General features: G+C 40.2%; 1 protein-coding gene across 1 annotated transcript in view; it reads right to left on the bottom strand.

Annotated features, from left to right (window-relative positions):
• Window positions 1-13,690, bottom strand: part of LOC137258552 (zinc finger protein ush-like) — a 62,441-nt gene extending 48,751 nt beyond the window's left edge. The window contains exon 1 of the mRNA XM_067796260.1: window positions 13,455-13,690. Coding sequence (XP_067652361.1) covers window positions 13,455-13,494 — 40 coding nt within the window. The 5' untranslated portion in view covers window positions 13,495-13,690. The remainder of the gene's footprint in view (window positions 1-13,454) is intronic.
• Between the last annotated feature and the right edge of the window lie 4,799 nt (window positions 13,691-18,489).

Below are 18,489 nucleotides of genomic sequence, written 5' to 3' on the forward strand. Positions count from 1 at the left end.
TTTCAGTTCAAACTATCTAAAACACCCGTCTCGCAAGAATCAAAGGCAGAGCAGGAGGATATGATTAAACTAAATTGGAATTTATATATGAATACACTAATATTATCCAGGTTATAAACAAATATACCTCATACATGTGTGTTCATCAAATCCATTAAAGCTATTTGAAATGTTCTCTAAAAATTAAATCCTATGCCTACTGGCAATGTAAAGATCTATCCTATGCCTACTGCCAATGTAAAGATCTATCCTATGCCTACTGCCAATGTAAAGATCTATCCTATGCCTACTGCCAATGTAAAGATCTATCCTATGCCTACTGGCACTGTAAAGACCTATACCCTATATCTACTGCCAATGTAAAGATCTATCCTATGCCAACTGCCAATGTAAAGATCTATACCCTATATCTACTGCCAATGTAAAGATCTATCCTATGCCTACTGGCACTGTAAAGATCTATCCATACCTACTGGCACACTGTAAAGATCTATCCATACCTACTGGCACTGTAAAGATCTATCCATACCTACTAGCAATGTAAAGATCTATCCATACCTACTGGCAATGTAAAGATCTATCCATACCTACTGGCACTGTAAAGATCTATCCATACCTACTAGCAATGTAAAGATCTATCCATACCTACTGGCAATGTAAAGATCTATCCATACCTACTGGCACTGTAAAGATCTATCCCATGCCTACTGGCAATGTAAAGATCTATTCTATACCTACTGGCACTGTAAAGATCTATACCCTATAGCTGCTGCCAATGTTTGGTTCGATTCCATACCTACTGCCACTGCAAAGATGTACCTTATGCCTACTGCCAATGTAAAGATCTACTCCATGCATACTGCCCCAAAGGTCTACCCTACACCTACTGCCAATGTAAAGATCTACCCCATGCATACTGCCTCAAAGGTCTTCCCTATACCTACTGCCAATGTAAAGCTCTACCTTATACCAACTGCCAGTGTAAAGATCTACCCTCTATACCTACTGGCACTGAAAAGTTCTACCCTACTCCTATTGTCAATGTATAGCTCCATCCCATTCCTACTGGGACTGTAGGGTTCTATTCTGCCTCATGCCTGCATTATGGCGATACATCGGGACCATCAGAATACGTCATCCTAACAAGTACTCATAGAAATAAATTACGCGACGGTTATATAGGATTATGCGTCGCAGTTAATGAAAATATTCACGAACGTGATCAGGACATCGCACAATCAAAACAAACACAGGGGCTGTATTGTAGTGACAACTAATAATTATATTTAGTAATTGTTTTTCTTAGAGAGATCAATCTATACTTGTACTTATAAGTATAAAGGCTTACAATAAATAATCGTATATACATATACATACTGACTGTTGCACTATCGGGCATATCAATATACCCTAAAGAATGCCCCAGGCACATTAAATTTCAGATACACAGATCAGAGATCGATTCAACTTTCATATTTGGGGTGTCAAATTCGCCCCTCTCTGCGTTCCTTATCTGCATTTGATTTTGCGATATCGCAAATGCCTTGAGGTCGGATAACCTTTCAAGTAGGTAGACTTGCCCTGTAGGTACAGCTAAAAAAAAGAACGTAGGGAGAAATGGTTATCGACAAATAGTCGTTGTGAAAATAGTATTTCATACCAACGTATGCTATTTCCTAGAGATATGAAATAAATGTAACATGATACTTGTAAAGAAATATCCCATGAGGAGGCCGTCCAGGCTCAACCGTTATCAGCAGTCGGGGGATTTGAAATTCATACAAAAACATACTGCAAAGTGGACTCGGGGCTTTACTGAATATCATCGACGAGGTGACAGGGATCTAAGCATAATTATCAATTCTACATAAACGGTGGTACCACAAAACCACGGTACAGTCCCTAGAGGTATAGCGTAATGTACATTGTCCTTAGACGTCACACGTTACAGAGATGATCATCAAATTTAGATCCATGGATGTACAGTTAGCTAACATGATATCCCAACACGGAGTTCGACATTTCCAAGCCGCTACTGATACGCCGAGCTGGTCATGTTTTACCTCCCCTTTCTTACATATAAATCCACATTTCAGCAATACTAAAGGGAGAGGGATCGCCAGGCAAATAGACACATAGAATCAGAATGTGTTTTTTAACGAATTTCTACTCTGTTTGAATTCCTCTTCCCCAAACATGCTTTCACTTCTCACTCTGACCACGTGGTGTGATCAACTCTATCATTTTTAAGGGCGGTGGAGTGACATAGTGACTAAATCGTTTGATGGTTATGCCGAAGACCCTGGTTCGATTCCCAACATGGGCACAATGTGTGAAGCCCATGCCTGGTGTCCTCTGCTGTGATATTACTGGAACAGTACTAACAGCGGCGTACAATTACACTCACTCACTCTTTTTTAAGTATCAGTGAATTCATTATACAAGATAGTGGGGTGTCATATCACTACGACGAAGAACTGTACGCTTTCACAAGAAAATGACTGGTGTATCATGTAATCAAAATGTTAGTGTGCTCACACAATAGACTGCATAGACTACAGTATACATCTCGCGTTGCGCTTCCTCTACATCGTAGTTGTTCCGGACTGTAACTGGACCCTAATACTGGTCGTAACATCGACCAATTGAACAGGATGGTCAAGATAGATCACTTGATCGATAGGAGCTCAGTAGTTAAAGAATTCGTTCGTCACGCTGAAGACTCGGGTTCGATTCCCTACAATGTGTACCCGTGATGGAATAATGTAAATACGACGTAAAACTGTAACATGGATCGTTGCTTCCAATAATAATCACAGGATTATCTGGTCCATACTCGACCATTTGCACTTGGTACAATAAACAAAATTATGACAAAACCCATCTCAAGCTCATTTTCTGTTTTATCACGTTTTTCATCCACTGCCACCCTGTATTATCGATGTTTTAATAGCAATAACACTAAAAAGGTAGGAGTCTTTAATAATAATATTGTTTGGGTTTGTTTTTTTTTTAAAAATGAAACTATGCATATTCTTCTCAACAAAAGAATACAATAGATATTCATATTACCTGAATATGTGTCAGTTTATAGAGAATGAGACTATACTGGACAAAATAAGTTAGGGATATTGGCGTATTTATGATTGATATTTCATCAGTGTGTCAGTGATTAAATAGATTATTATGAATAATTTCAAATTTACATATATCCCTAACTAATTTTGCCCAGTATGCTTATGAGAAAATATGGGCTGCCATGTAAATATTGGCATATTTGTGATTGATATTTCGTCAGTGTGTCAATGAATAAATAGATCATTATTCATAATTTCAACATTTACGTATATCCCTAACTAGTTTTGTTCAGTATACTTATGAAAAAATATGGATTGACACGTAACGTTTCAAGGTATTCGGGCTTCTGTCAGCTGTAATCGGCAACGCCTCTACCAATACTAATACGGAATTACAGAGAATTAATGCAGACACATAACATTGCGACAAACACAGAGGTTATCGATTTCCGAACCGATTCTCAATTAACACTTTGGCTTCACACCTAAGTGATCTACGCTTTCTTCGTTTCAACAGAGAGCTTTATTCTTCCTTACGATAGTGCACTATGATAAGTATTCTGCATCCATGTATGTGATATCGTTTTCTCCGAGGATGCTTGTGGAATGCTTTCTTCGTGACTTTCAAAGATCCTTAAATATGACATTATCCCCGGATCAATATTTTATAAAAAATCTTCGCATGGCAACTTCAATGCTTTCCATGTTTAAAATTTTTGAAACGTATGACGAATTGATTTTCATTCAGGACTTTGCGTGCAAGTTGCTAGAATAACTATGTGTAATATTACTTAATCTACATTTAACCATACAATTAATATGCAAAATAATCATAACTGATCCAAAAAAACAGCTCAGTGAAGGCATGACCGTGAAGACATGTTCATCGTGACATACCAATTGTTGGCAAATCTTGGTGTACCGATAACATAGTGCACTGACCTATAAAGAACGAAGGAAGAAGATATACCAGAGGTTCAGGCAATGTGAAACAGACCACTCTAATACCCTTTTCCATGACATGCGTCTTGACAAACAGCCGAGTATACACACACACAGACACAGACACAGACAGACAGACACACACACACAGAGAGACACACACAGACACACACAGACACACACACGTGTGTGCTGATGTCCCAAACCCTCGTCATTTTTAAAAATGAAAAATTCTAAACTTGCTAAAGTATCGTAGGCTTGCACAATCAATGTGCAAAATATACGCTGGTCTTGTTGTCTCTAGTTGAATCAACATGAAAGTTTGCTCCGATTTCTCAAAAAAAACTTTAGTTTATACTCAAATGGACTTTGACAAATCAAAACAGATGAATTTATATCATAGTTGTATTTTTAAAATCAAAAAGTCCAATCAACTTCAGTAATCTATCCACCAAACTGAAATTGTCTACCATGTTTAAGTTTTATATTGATTTCAGTTTAATCTGGGAAATACATTTTCCTGCTTTTTCTCAAATTTGAGTAACATTAATAACTTAGTCAGAACTAACTTTAGTTTGTTTCGAGAAATCGGGACCAAGTGACCGGTGAATTCCTAATCTGTTGTTTTGGATCAGTGAAGTAGACAGAACAAGTAATTATTCTCCGCTCACTGTCACTGTGGTCAAGTGGGAAACTTTGAATGGTTTGTTTCGCTGGCATTGAAGTTTGGTTTCACGAGACTAGGCCACATCCACCGACAGATTTATCCATACACACACCAACACATCATATCAATTTTCTTCCAAACAAATTCCAGAACTGGATACTTTGTACAAAGATGAAAATGCGTTTTAACTATATTACATTATATAAGAGGTGGGCGATAGAAAACAACATGCCTTACAAGATAACCAGATTTCCCAGACACAACATGACTGATCATTTAAGATAGCTGTGCACGATTAGGTGCATTTTACCCATCTGAGAGGTAAGCGTCTAGGATAAGTCTTGGCTTTTCTCCCACAGCAAGTTGTCCTAACATTTTGTTTGTCTGGGTTTTGATGTTTGATAATTATTGTTGTTGAACGCCGAGTTCAACGATCTTTAAACACTCGAATCTGGACCGGACAATCCACTAATGGGCTCTTCGAGCATCGATCTATGCAACTGGGGCACAGTGACATGCTACAATCAAATACGTGGCCTGACCATCCGGTTACACGACAAGTACACTCGCCTGTGACGACAAGCAGGAGCTGCTGAGTCCCAATACCAACCCTGATCCTCACGGGGCTCGTCTAGTCTGTCCCACAATCCCTGAACCATAGCAATCTTCATTCCGCAACATACATCACTAACAACAAAACCACAAGTAAAGTAAGTCTAGATTCTCAGCGGATACCTCATCTCACTGGGGTTTCTTTTCAATTCAAATGCAGTTATATTTTAACGAAATTTTAACATTTTTGGGACTGTGACCAAACTGTATTAAATACTGCATGTTCAGCTGTGACCAAAGTGTAATACTGCATGTTCAGCTGTGACCAAACTGTATTAAATACTGCATGTTCAGCTGTGACCAAAGTGTAATACTGCATGTTCAGCTGCGACCAAAGTGTAATACTGCATGTTCAGCTGCGACCAAAGCGTAATACTGCATGTTCAGCTGCGACCAAAGCGTAATACTGCATGTTCAAAATGTGAGCATAGTTTTACGCCGCAGAGGACACCGGGAATGGGCTTCACATAATGAAGCAATCAAACCAGAGTCTTAAGTGCGACGAGAGGACGCTTTAACCATTAGGCTACACACACCCGCATGTTCAAAGAGGCTTCCAAGGAAAATCACTCCTCAATGGACTGAAACGATGTACAGCATGAAGTCACTCAAGAATTCTTTATAATGATTGTGCAATATTTAAACCTTTCAAGATAGTTTTATCTGCCGAATGATGTGTGTATTCTATAGATCTTACTGTAATGGCTTACGCGCGATGAAATATGTTTGAAAATTTAAACTTGCAGCTGACAGTACATGTTATATTTGACTTAAGTGGATGCTGTTTATAGTTACCGATTTTTTCCAGTTCCATCCAGCTATGATCTCGTTGTTCTGCTGTCAGATGATACTCCCCAAACTGACAAATCCAAGGTAAGCATATCAATGCAACGTGTCACAAACGTATGGTAAGTACCATGTAATATTATCTGATCCCAAACCCGTGAAGATCTGGGTTAGAATTGATCTTCTTTAACCCGTGCTTGTTGTAAGAGGCGACTAACGGGATCGGGTTGTCAGGCTGCCTGGCTTGGCCGACACATGTCATCGTATCCCATTTGCGCAGACATACTCATGCTGCTGATCACTGGATTGTCTGGTCCAGACTCGATTATTTACTCACCCCCACCAAATGGTTGAATATTGCGGAGTGCAGGTTTAACGAGACACAAATGCAAACAAACAAAACCGTTCCGCTCGACTCTTTCAGCCTGTCCGTGTGACTTTATGCAAATCTTTCAGATTATGCTTACAACATAGTGTAACTTTTAGATTGTACTTACAACATAGTGTAACTTTTAGATTATACTTACAACATAATGTAACTCGTTCAGATTATACAAAATGTTACTTTAAATGAGAAAAAGTTGTCTAGGGTTGGTGACAAGTCTGATATCATGGGGAAGAGAGTTCCCGAGAGGAGCAACATAGCTGAATGAGCGGTAGCTAGAAGACATCGGACTGGTTTGGGGATCTCAAGAAGATCAAGATTTGTTGGTCTTAAACTGAATCTTTCCCCGCACTGCAAACCAGATATACCCATTAATGATTATTGGTCTGTGTAAACAATACCTATACCCGCTAAGTCTTTGTAATGGTAAATATCATGTTAGTTTTCCTCTGGGTGTTAAAAGGTAACTAGAATATTAAAAGCTTCGTTAGTCATTCATAGAACACTTCGTTTCAATCCAAATACAGAATGTCTTTTTTAAAAATATATATATGGTTCCCCGCGGGTGATTCGGTAATAAAATTGGAAAGCGCAAATGTTCCAATAAGGAATGCATATTTCCGTTGTCTTCCAAAACACTTTCTTATCTTATCAGCGAAATCGGCATATAGAATTCAAGGCTAATGCCCTTAAACACTCCCTACATCCATCATGAGTCGTGTCTTGTTCAAATTACTATCGTGGAATCTACATACCATAGATCTTATCATACCATTATAGCTCCAGTGGTATGCAAACGTATTTATTATTAGCATCACTTGTAACTATCTAATATATAATTAACATTCATTATTCAAGAAACCACTCTGAGGATAGTTTATAGCGCTTACGAATGTCCCGTATAGCAACCATGCCTCGGAGTTAAAACAGATACGTCACTTTAAATGCTATTATCCCAGAGAGTAGTTACAGGCATCACAATTCTAACACAGTTGCTAGAGCAGTTTCCGGATAACTACTTAACGCCTGAGATTTGATTTAAACTGGGCTATATCAATGACAATATTACATTTTCAATAAGCGGACAGCAGTATTGATTGGGTTGTAAACGAACTAGTGTAAAGTTGCACTAGATTAGTGTGCACTGAAACATCCTTCAGAGTCTGTGTCACATTCCCCGAGGAGCAGTGGGTAGCCTGGTTCCTTGATGTTGCTGGAATACAACATTTTCTAACAGCGGCGTTAAACCAAACTCACTCACTCTTATACTCGCGGGTTCGATTGGGTAGCCATGTGTTTAAAGCGTTTGGTCTTTCACGCGATTCGAATCCCTACATGGGCACAATGTATGACGCCCATGTCTGGTGTCCCCTGTCGTGATATACTAGAAAATTGATAAAAGCGACGTCAAACTAAACTCACTTATATTAGTTCTCCTTCCGTCCAGACCTAAATGTAACCAAGAAGACCTAAAGAAAGACTTGACATTACTAAGGTCACAGGGGCTTCTTTTCCGTTATTCGTTTCCATCAATATTACTTATTTTCAGACTAAACAGAATTCAACATCTCTTGTAGAAATACATCCTAGGACAAACGAACGATCGTGACGAGGGCGCTACATTCGTCACCACTCCTGTAAACTCGGCACAAGGGAAATGGCGACTCGTGCTCCTCTCGCCGCCATATCATTAACTCGGTTCCGTCTTCGCGCAATCGGTCGTAGAGAAAATACTAGTCTCTGTTCTACGTCACATGCGCCATTGCCTAATATGTTTACATAGGCAGTTTATAACACTATACGAATGCCATTTACAAGCATTTGTTATTCAGTCCAGGAAAATAATACTAACTGTCATTTTTTTCATAGGTTGTGATACCAATACACGTGCAAAAAAAAAAATTATTAAGAGTGGGTTCTCTGTCCAGACTACCTATATTTATACGCCACTGAAACTGGTTTGCCGTGTTTCCTCACATAACATTGATCGACATGGAATTTGTCTTCTCGACACCCGTCCTACCGGTGAATACCAGGTGAATTCACATCACGAAGGAGTGACAATATATATACTCCGAAACGTCGTATTCTTCAAAATTGATAAGCTGACATTCAGAAAATCTTGCGTTTATGTGTATCAATTCTAAATGTCGTTCAAAATCGTGTGTACCTATCAAAACCCGAAACCTGCATGTACTGTAAACACATCGATATTTTGCATGTCAATAACGTGGAAACCGCTACACAGTCCTACACTAAATGCTTAGTCCCTGAATATTATAATTTTGATAGTAGCAAACTAACACAGGGAGACCACATATTAAGAACCTGTGGAAATCTAGACTTGCTTAATCTAAGGCTTTAGCACTGCAGAGGAGGTTTGGAGTCGGGACAATAATGTGCTTCAGGGACTGAACTGTGGGTTCAGCCTAGCTCCTCACTGGAGCCGCAAACGAACCAAGTCTAAATTTATGCACGCTCTCTGGAACTTCTTTTCAATTCAAATGGGTTTATTTGTTACAATCAAAATTATATATATTCAGGGTCTAAGTATCAGTCTACATCTAGGGTTATGCTACCAAAAAGCACTGCACAGTACGTGAGTTCATCAATATTGTACAGCCGCTGATGTACATCTGTTCCAAACATGGCCTATTACGTGATGTGACGCCACTGAAACATCTGTTCCGCACTCTTTACGCCTACGACACATACGGTACGTATTCCCAACATCACTGACACATCATTAACGTATCCTTTATCTTGGTGACACAGTTCGACGTATTTCCCACACTAATACGTCTTTATGACACTTGCAACTAAAATATCCCTGAATATACATAATCAATATAATTTTGATGGTATCATTTAAATTGAAAAGGAGCTCTGGTGGGTTGGGAGATTCAGAACCTGGAGAAGTCTCGACTTGATTCATTTAGGACTTTGGCAGTGCAGGGAGGGCTGGCATAAGGGGAAATACTGTGAGGTCAAGATAAGGCACATATTTGCGTATTTTACTCAATGAAAATCACATTTACTCAATTAATTACAAAACTGGGAGTACAAGAAACGCACACGAATCACTTAAACCCCAATAGGTCTATACCAGTGTGCAGTACACACCCCTGTGCACTTAAAAGAACTTACGAATCCGTTGGAAGATGACCAGATGGTGACCACACGAATACGTACAAACACCTAGTTGCGGGTACAGCAACGTGCAGTAAACATGGACAAAGTATTGTGACCCAGGTGTCCCACTCCACCCAGCTGTGAATGGGTACCCCGTAAGGATGGGAAAGCCACATTAACTAGGTGTGCCTGGTAGGCTACAAGAGTTGTATGATCAACAGGAAGAAAAACAAAGCGCCCTTGAGCAGTTGAACCAACTGTATATCGGTGGCGCTATACAAATATTTAGTTGTATTATATAGTATAGTATAATACCTTGCGCACTTTAATTAAATTGGCTTGCGTATGATTCCTCGCGGCAACCAAACTCTACAACACCATTAGTTGATGGTAAGCGATGCCTATGTATGCATATCCTATTATAGTCGTAGTCACTGTCCGGGATTTACTCTAATAGTCACATGACTTCCATTTTGAGTATTTAGAAATGGCTGCCAAATATTTGGCAATACGACAGAGTTAGGTACACAATAAGGATAAGAAACTCTGTGTACAAATATTCAGTACTCTTAACAAATGGGAGTATACAAAATGCTAGTTACTCTTCAAAAAATGCAATTACGGATGCATAAACAGACATGGGAGTAAATACCCAATTGCTTGAAAAATTATCTGGAGCTCTGTACTGTGGTCCAGGGACTGTGAGACGGACTATAGAAACAACTGTGCTGTTGAATAGGATTGGTCCTGTATTGGTCCCTATATGTAAGGGTCTATGTGTGGTTCTCAGCAGGCAATGACAACATGGTGTCCATAGCCTGTGGTATTTACTCATCGCCTTAACAGAAGCTGACGCATACAATACGTTCCAAGTGCCAGTAATGGTAGTGCTGTTAGTGTCCCGGGGCACCAAGTTTAACCCTAGAAAGACTGAGGTTCCCTATGTTTGGTCTCTCGGCGAGGACTAGCCTGTCTCACAGTCCCGAACCGCATTGTTTTCCCTTCCGTCAAACCCTGTCTGCAATGCTTAACCTCTATGTGAAGTAAGTCCATATTTCCTCAAATTCCTCCGAATCTCCAAACTCATTGGGGCTTTTCCTCAAAACGGAATTACATGTATTTGTTTCAACCAAATTATATATATTCAGTTTGCCTGAAACAAGGCTTACACAGACATATCATCAGACTAAGCGATAAGTATAACAACGGTAATTAATGTACAATACAATTGTTATGAGAATTAACAGGGTAGATTGGCATATTTTTCCCAGTAATTGAAACTAAAGAGCTTATATCAAAATCGAGCCTCCGAAATTAACATATTTTACAGTAAAATAATGTTCGTTAAAAAAATGACAATGAAATATTATGAATAGGAGTCCACAGACTTCTTTCATCTACAGACTTGCATCATATTCCAGACCTGCTTGGGGCTTACTTGGATATGTTTGTTTCAGGGTGTGTATGATATATACACGTCAAAGGTACAAGGTACTAAGCCCTTAGAATTTAATGTTCAGACATTAGCTTGGAAACAATATACAATCATTGTCTGAAGTTTTAAGCAAAACCATTGTGGAAAAATTATGAATATATTATAATTTATCAATTGTATCAGTGTATCAATCCTCGTCAAATATCTACCTATATATATTTCCACCAGGCTATGTCAACTGCCTGCTCCATATAATATATAGCCTGTGGATCCCTTCTTTTCAATACTATCTGATTAATCTTTTCAAGTTATAACTATTTAAAAACTAACGTTAATTCTGACCCCTTCCAGAACAACTTTAGACGTCGATATGTCTTTATAAAACCATCACAATTTAATTGGTCACAAAATAAAATTTGAAACTGCATTACCCGAATATTTTCTTATCTAAGTGGTAATGAAAGATACACACAAATCCAGGCTGTCACTCATTGTCTACAGATATGTATATATCGGTGTTTTTCGAGAGATGTGTACATCACCACATTCAGCTTGGAGAAGACGAAGAGGCGTCTATCGCTGCAAGGAAATGTCTACTATGTCTAACAAAAAAGAAAAAAATATCAAATGCCGATCCACAAACGACCACTATACGTTCGCAAGGTGGACGAAAAGTAATTTCGGAAATGTGGGAAAAAAAATCATTATTAAAGTAAGGACTTTCGCTCACAGATCATCAAAAAAGAAATCACATTTTCGGTATTTGTTCTAACCAGGTGTGTACTTAGTTGGAAATGGTATTCTTTTCCGGGTCTATTTTCTGGACCAGTCATTTGTTAGAGTGCTTCGTTGAATTGATTTACTGCCCCAACGCTGTGTCTTACGCCTCACGTTAGTACAAGCTTGTGATGCACGTGTGTTTCGAGGAGCGAAGCACAGACAGTGTTTATTGCCGGTCACTTTTACAAAGCGTTATACGTGAATATCAATGTCTGGCTAGGTGAGGGTTGTTTGTTTTGCGATAAAGCATGAGACTCCGAGAATTCTGTCATCAAACCCCTATGGCCATAGATACAGGGAAATCACGGTAGATTCCTCAATCACGAGCTGATAGGCCAACATGTGATACGATGTGTATACGTGAGCCCCCACGATGGTGGGAGATAAGAGACAATCGTCCCATATCACCCCTGGGTTGTGTGGCACAAAGGACTAGACCCCGTCTACATTCATAGCCATGTTAACAACAGTTAAGTGGCCATCAAACGAAGTTGTACAGGGATGGGGGATGTTTCATATATTTTCCGTATGTCCGCCGTTGACCCTTTGAATATTCCTGGATCCTGTCCGTTCATATATAACGTTTCGAATAGACAGTGGTTCTGGTAATCTGTGTATTGTCTGGTTGAACTGTGTGATGCATTAAAGGGGCATTACTTAACCGTCGTAATTGAGGTATTAATTTAAAAATGGATATCATGCTCCGTTCAGCATTATCGCTCCGACAATATACAAAGAACAGCCATTAAATGATAATATACAGTAATTGTGACATCCCAAAAAGGATTATGATAGTCATCGCATAATCAGCTGGTAGCATGGATATCATAAAAAATGTCGAGAACTTGAGCTAAATGAACAAGACTGTAAGCTCTCTGATATTTACGACCCATGCGAGTCGTGATGTTACATACAGTATGGCACATGCTCACACCCTCGTGACGAGGCTCGTCTGCGGGAAGAGGACGCGACAGACGACAGAATGTCTACAAGCATGTCCTCGAAAGAGTTACGATTCGTCAGATATATATCCAGCTAATTGAAAATTTGTTGCTGTTTAAACCACTTGCTTATGCAAATGAATTCTATTACAAATGTGACATAAATTCTATAGAACATAGATGACATGTCAATAGAATTACATCGGGATGTTGTGTACATGTCAACTGAATGACGTTGTATCTAAATATATTATTTTCCGATAAATGTATCTAACAACGATGTAAACACGAGGGAACACAACCGTGAACAAAACCAATCAGAGATAAAGCTGTTCAATTTCAGGGACAAACAGTATCATTCAATGTCACATCACGAAAACTATCGTTTAGCAAGGCACAAATGAACGTTGGGTATCAATTTCAGGAATCACCCAAAACAGTTACAAAAAATCACATAGATGTTAAAAATCGTTTGAGTCGCAGATGGTTCCTGTGTACGGTATAAGCAGAGCTACACATTTGCCGTACTGTCATAGCGTTACCGCTACAGATGTGTCGTCTGCTAGCTCAATCCAGGCAAATCCATAACACTCCCATACAACAATTGTCACAGCAGCCCATTGCTTCGTTGTTGTTGTTTGAAATCCGGTAAATACACATAATGTTAATCCAAATGACTGATAAACCATGTACTTACGTTTCAAAGGCTTTGGGTTTGATTGTTTTCGCCGGGACATCACAAACCGTGTTACCGTTCCCGTGTTGTATATGAAAGTTCCATGCACGGGGAGGTCAATGCGCTGTGACCCCGTATTTGCGGTCTATTCGACTGCGCCGTGACCTCTAAGGGGTCAGTGTTGATGCGAAGTTCCGTCGAGTTTCAAGCAATGTAAAACACTAGCAGAAATCACTCGCATTGTTCGCTACAGCGAAGTGGACTCCAAATCGAGGCGGATTTATCCGAGATACAATCTCTATGCTGGGTCGACTCGGTAGCGAGATGACTCAAATTATGTATGCGGGCCTTATCGGGCTTATCTGCTGATGTTATCTTATCGTCTGCCGATCGCGCCATTCATCTTGTGTTATCAACGGCCGTGTCATAGAAATGGCGGACTGCACTGCCGGAGTTACCCTGTTTTCGCAAAACAAAAGGTCGGCCGAGGGAGTTACACCGTATCTGATCCTACGATGAGGGCCGACAATCGCCTATGTTATTTGTGCAGCTGCGATGAGAGATAGGCTAGTTCGCGACAAGAGACGTGCCTCTATCTTCAATCAAAAATATGAGCCCGCCATTCGCCGAACGGAGATAAGACTTTTTTAATAAAAAGCAGACAGATGGAAACTGATACGGTCCAACAAAAATACAATCAGCATGAACTGTCAGTGTAGAGGCCTTAGCGATTAAAAGCCAGATAACCTAGATCCAACAGTTTTGCCGATCGATAAGGGTAGCATAAAATAAAATGTTTTAAGTCTCATTCTTGTAAGGCACTGTCCGCCTGCATCTACAAAACAGGTGTGTGTATTCTTCAATATTATGTTCATCGGTGAAAGATGTTATCGCACGTCAGTAATGATTGAGGAAGACTTCTCCGCATGCTCCGAACATTTAGCAAGGATGTGCTGGAGCTAATTCATGCAGAAATAATTACAGGTTATTCCAGTTCTTATAATATTCGATGACAGTTACACAAACTGACATATTTCCCTCTACCAGGACAGGTTCACATGAATAATTCTTGTAGAAAACCTGTTTCGGATATTTTACACATAATATTTTGAGTTCCTAAATGCATCAATTAAAATATTACCCCGACACGAGAATGTAAAAAGATTGGATGATAACTGCAGTTTTCTGCCATTCTTAGCAGGCCTACATTGATCCGCGGAGGAAAGTCTACAAGGTGTGGAGATAAGGCAAGAAGTTCCGGACGAGGGCGTAATGATGCTTATCTCGTTCAGTCAACTATACTTTTGACGGCCCAGCAGTGCCCAATGACTACTCAAAGGTTATCGCTTCGCAGTTCTGTGCCAAATACGTGACAGTACGCTGGCCGTTCTGATCGTGAACGCGTCTGCACTAGTAATTGTCATCTTTTTAACTTCTTTCTCGTATCTGAAGTGACAACTCCCTTCCATCCTTTGAGAGTGGTAAACTAATCGATATTTAAAAGTCACATAGAAGCTAAAGACTTAAGCCGTTAACGTCTCCGGCTTTCGTGCTGTAGAAGCTTTTGGCTTGCCGGAAAGCGATATACGAGTTGTGTCCCTTGGGCGACATAAGGGTAGTTGAGTGGGTGAGTTTAGAACACAGCCGCTTTTAGCAATATTTCAGAAATATCCCGACAGGAACACCAGAAATGGGCACACACATTGTATGCATGAGGGGAATCGAACCCCTGCCTTCGGCGTGATGAGCGAACGCTATTACTTCACGGCTACCCAACAGCCCCCGACGTTACGAGAATCTTTGAAAAGGGTTCGAAGCCCGACTCGCCCTGATTTAGGTTTTAATATTTGTGACCCATGTTCGTAGGTTTGACCAGCTGCAAATGTGAAAGATCCCCATTACTTCGGGCTTTACCCATAAACTTCGAGGAGCGGTGAGGTAGACTAGTGGTTAAAGCGTTCGCTCTTCACGTCGAAAACTCAGGTTCTATTCTCCGCATGGCTGCAATGTTGGAAGCCTGTCTCTGGTGTTCCCAGCCGTGATATTGCTGGAATATTGCTAAAAGCGGCGTAAAATCATACTCAGTCAACCAAACTTTGATGACATGCCGACATTTTACTGAAAGCAGCGTTAATCCCAACTCACGCACTCACTTAAAATGTATAAACTGTTTATATCGGTAATGATAAATCCCGAGTAAATACGCCCGACCCAGCAATAAACACTTTTACAGGGCGGTAATTAACAGAGGTATATCCCACACCGGTCGGTATGAATGTTAGCAACTAGCTGTTATTGTTACATGGTATGAGCAAATGTTTAAATAGTTCCCTTGCCAAGAGTTCGGGCGGTGAAGATAAGCAGTCGCCTGGGCCTCGCCTTGATAACAGAGCGATAAGATTCGGAGATGTATTGCGAAGCGCGCCGATTCAGATAGCCCCACGAAAATAGGAGACCTTTATCAGATATGACGCACGCGGGTAATCACGTGGTATCCGTAGGATATCAGCCCAGCGTATGCGATAAGCCTCAGATAGATTTATGGATAAGGTGTGTCTGATAAGATGGGAGCCTGCATCCCTCCCAAATTGTGTTGTGGGAGAGCAGACGGCGTCCTTCAGACGACCTTCACCCACCATCGGGAAATAAAGCCACGCTGAACTGAAACAGATATGCAAGCGATAGCGAAGTATACCGTAAACAGTCAAATAGCTCGGGGACACTGAGACCCCAACTGATGAAATAAAGTTCCGTGAAGTGTATGTTTTGTCCATTCGGTATGGATCGGCATTCGTCTGTTCGGATGACTGTGCCGGTATTGCTTCAACAGCGCCAGGAAACGAAATTGAATCGGTTGAGCACTATGCCCAAATTGTATGGATCGGTATTCGTCCGTTCGGATAAATACCCAGTTTACCTCAACAGCTCCAGGAAACGAAATGTGAATCGGTTGGGCATAATGACTGAAATTTATGGATCGGTATCCGTCCGTTTCGGACAGATGTACCTGTATAGCCTCAACAGCTCCCGGCAACGAAATGTGAATCGGTTGAGTACAGTGACTTGGTTGTATGGATTTGCACAGCTTAAACGGTGATGTAAACAGAAAGGAATGAGGTTTTATGGTGCAATCTCTTCGAGGCAAATTGGTGTTGGTTTGAAACAGTGAAGAATATCCCTGATGTACGACTACAGGCTGTAAAACAACGCAGATGGACCACACAATCAAGTGACTGATATTGTGAGCAAATATCCATGTCGACAGGTCACGGTGGTGGTGGTGGTGAAAGCGTTCGCGCGTCACCCGGAAGATGGGTACATTGTGTGAAGCCCATTCTGTTGTCCCCGCCATATTGCTGGAATGTTACTAATGTTGCATAAAACCGTACTCTCTCACTCTAATACAACAGAACTGCAGTTCCAGTGATGAAAACCGCTCAATACAGAATGGACTCGTCCTAGGGTACGTTTTTGTTTTCGGATTTGGGCCATGGTACTATATGAGGGTAGCCTAGTGGTTAAAGCGTCCACTCGTCAAGCCGAAGACCCGGTTTCGATTCCCCAAATGGATAAATGCGTGAAACTCATTTGGGGGGAATTTTACTGGAATGTTGCAAATAGCGGCGTAAAATGAAACCCATCAACTCGAAATGTGAAAGTACAGCCCAGTATGACCCGGATGCAATAAAGGCACTCGGTAGCGTACACGGACATGCCAAGAGTGGATGCTGTGGTCGGTTAGAGTCGCCGCGTCGTCGCCACATCCCAGGATGCCATGTTATGGGATGACTGTTACCGGGGAACCTTGACCCGCTTGTTTCTGCAATGTACCCGGATGTACAGAAGTGTTTATGCATTCTGGACACTTACAGTCAAGTGTTTACACTTACATTGAAGTATTTATACTAACACTTAAGAGTTTATACATAAGTATTATATACATGTATATTAGGAACGGTTATTAATAGAAATGTTTGTATATTCTTGCAAGGACGCATTATACTTTCACGGAAGTGTTTATACAGAAGTATAATGCTTATTTGGATCGGTTTATTCATAGAGATATATATTTATACTTATAATGACGTGTTTATGCTTACAAGGAAGTATTTACAAGTGTGTAAACTTGCATAGGATTGTGTACAAAGACAGTGAAGTAGTGTTGATATTTACACAGAGGTGTTGATACACAAAGCTGTTTTGCTTCATGCTTTTATTCACAGTGACAATGAATTCTAAATTGATGACAATCAGAGAATTTCCTTCAACATTACGATGGCCAACTTTCTTTATTTGTCGTGCAATATTAAAGCAGCTAGAACGTCTTAAGACACTACCGACCATGATGATGATCGGAAGGCCCAATAATTAAAGCGTTCGCACGTCCCACCGAAGACCCGAGTTTGATTCCCTACATGAGTAAACAATATTGAAGCCAATTTCTCGTGTCCTCCACCGTGATGTTGCTTGAATATTGCCTAAAGCGATGTAAAACAATACTCACACGTAGTCACACAACTCAAGCTTGTCATCAGAGTTACGTTATTTATTGTCATTGTTTCCATTTAAGGACACTTGAAGTGCATCGCTGAAATTCAGAGGTGTTAACACTTGTAGAGAAGTCCCTAGTATAGATAAATGTATCAAAACCTAAAGATAAGTATTTATGTTAACGCAACAAAAGTAATGATACAATTTATTTTATTTTGTTTACAGACAAGTGTTTGAACAAATGTTTACATTGTTCTATGCAAGTGGTTTCGGAGACGCGTTTACGTTCACAGGAAAGTGTTCAAATTTATATAGCGAAGTTAAGGGTCTATGTTTTCCACATGAGAGTTTATGCTTACACATGCGTGTTTTCGTTCACAGAGAAAGCAATAAACTTATATATGGCTGTGTATATTCCCCATTTAGTGGTAAGAATTTCAGCGATGTGTTTACGTCTAACGTCTACTAGCAAGACTTCCTACTGACAAACTTCTTGATGATCATTGCTACAGATAATGGTAAGACAACCATGTGTTTCGTTTTCAAATACATGTTTACCGATGCA

The sequence above is a fragment of the Haliotis asinina genome, chromosome 12, assembly GCF_037392515.1.
Source record: "Haliotis asinina isolate JCU_RB_2024 chromosome 12, JCU_Hal_asi_v2, whole genome shotgun sequence".
Taxonomy (NCBI): Eukaryota; Metazoa; Mollusca; class Gastropoda; order Lepetellida; family Haliotidae; genus Haliotis; species Haliotis asinina.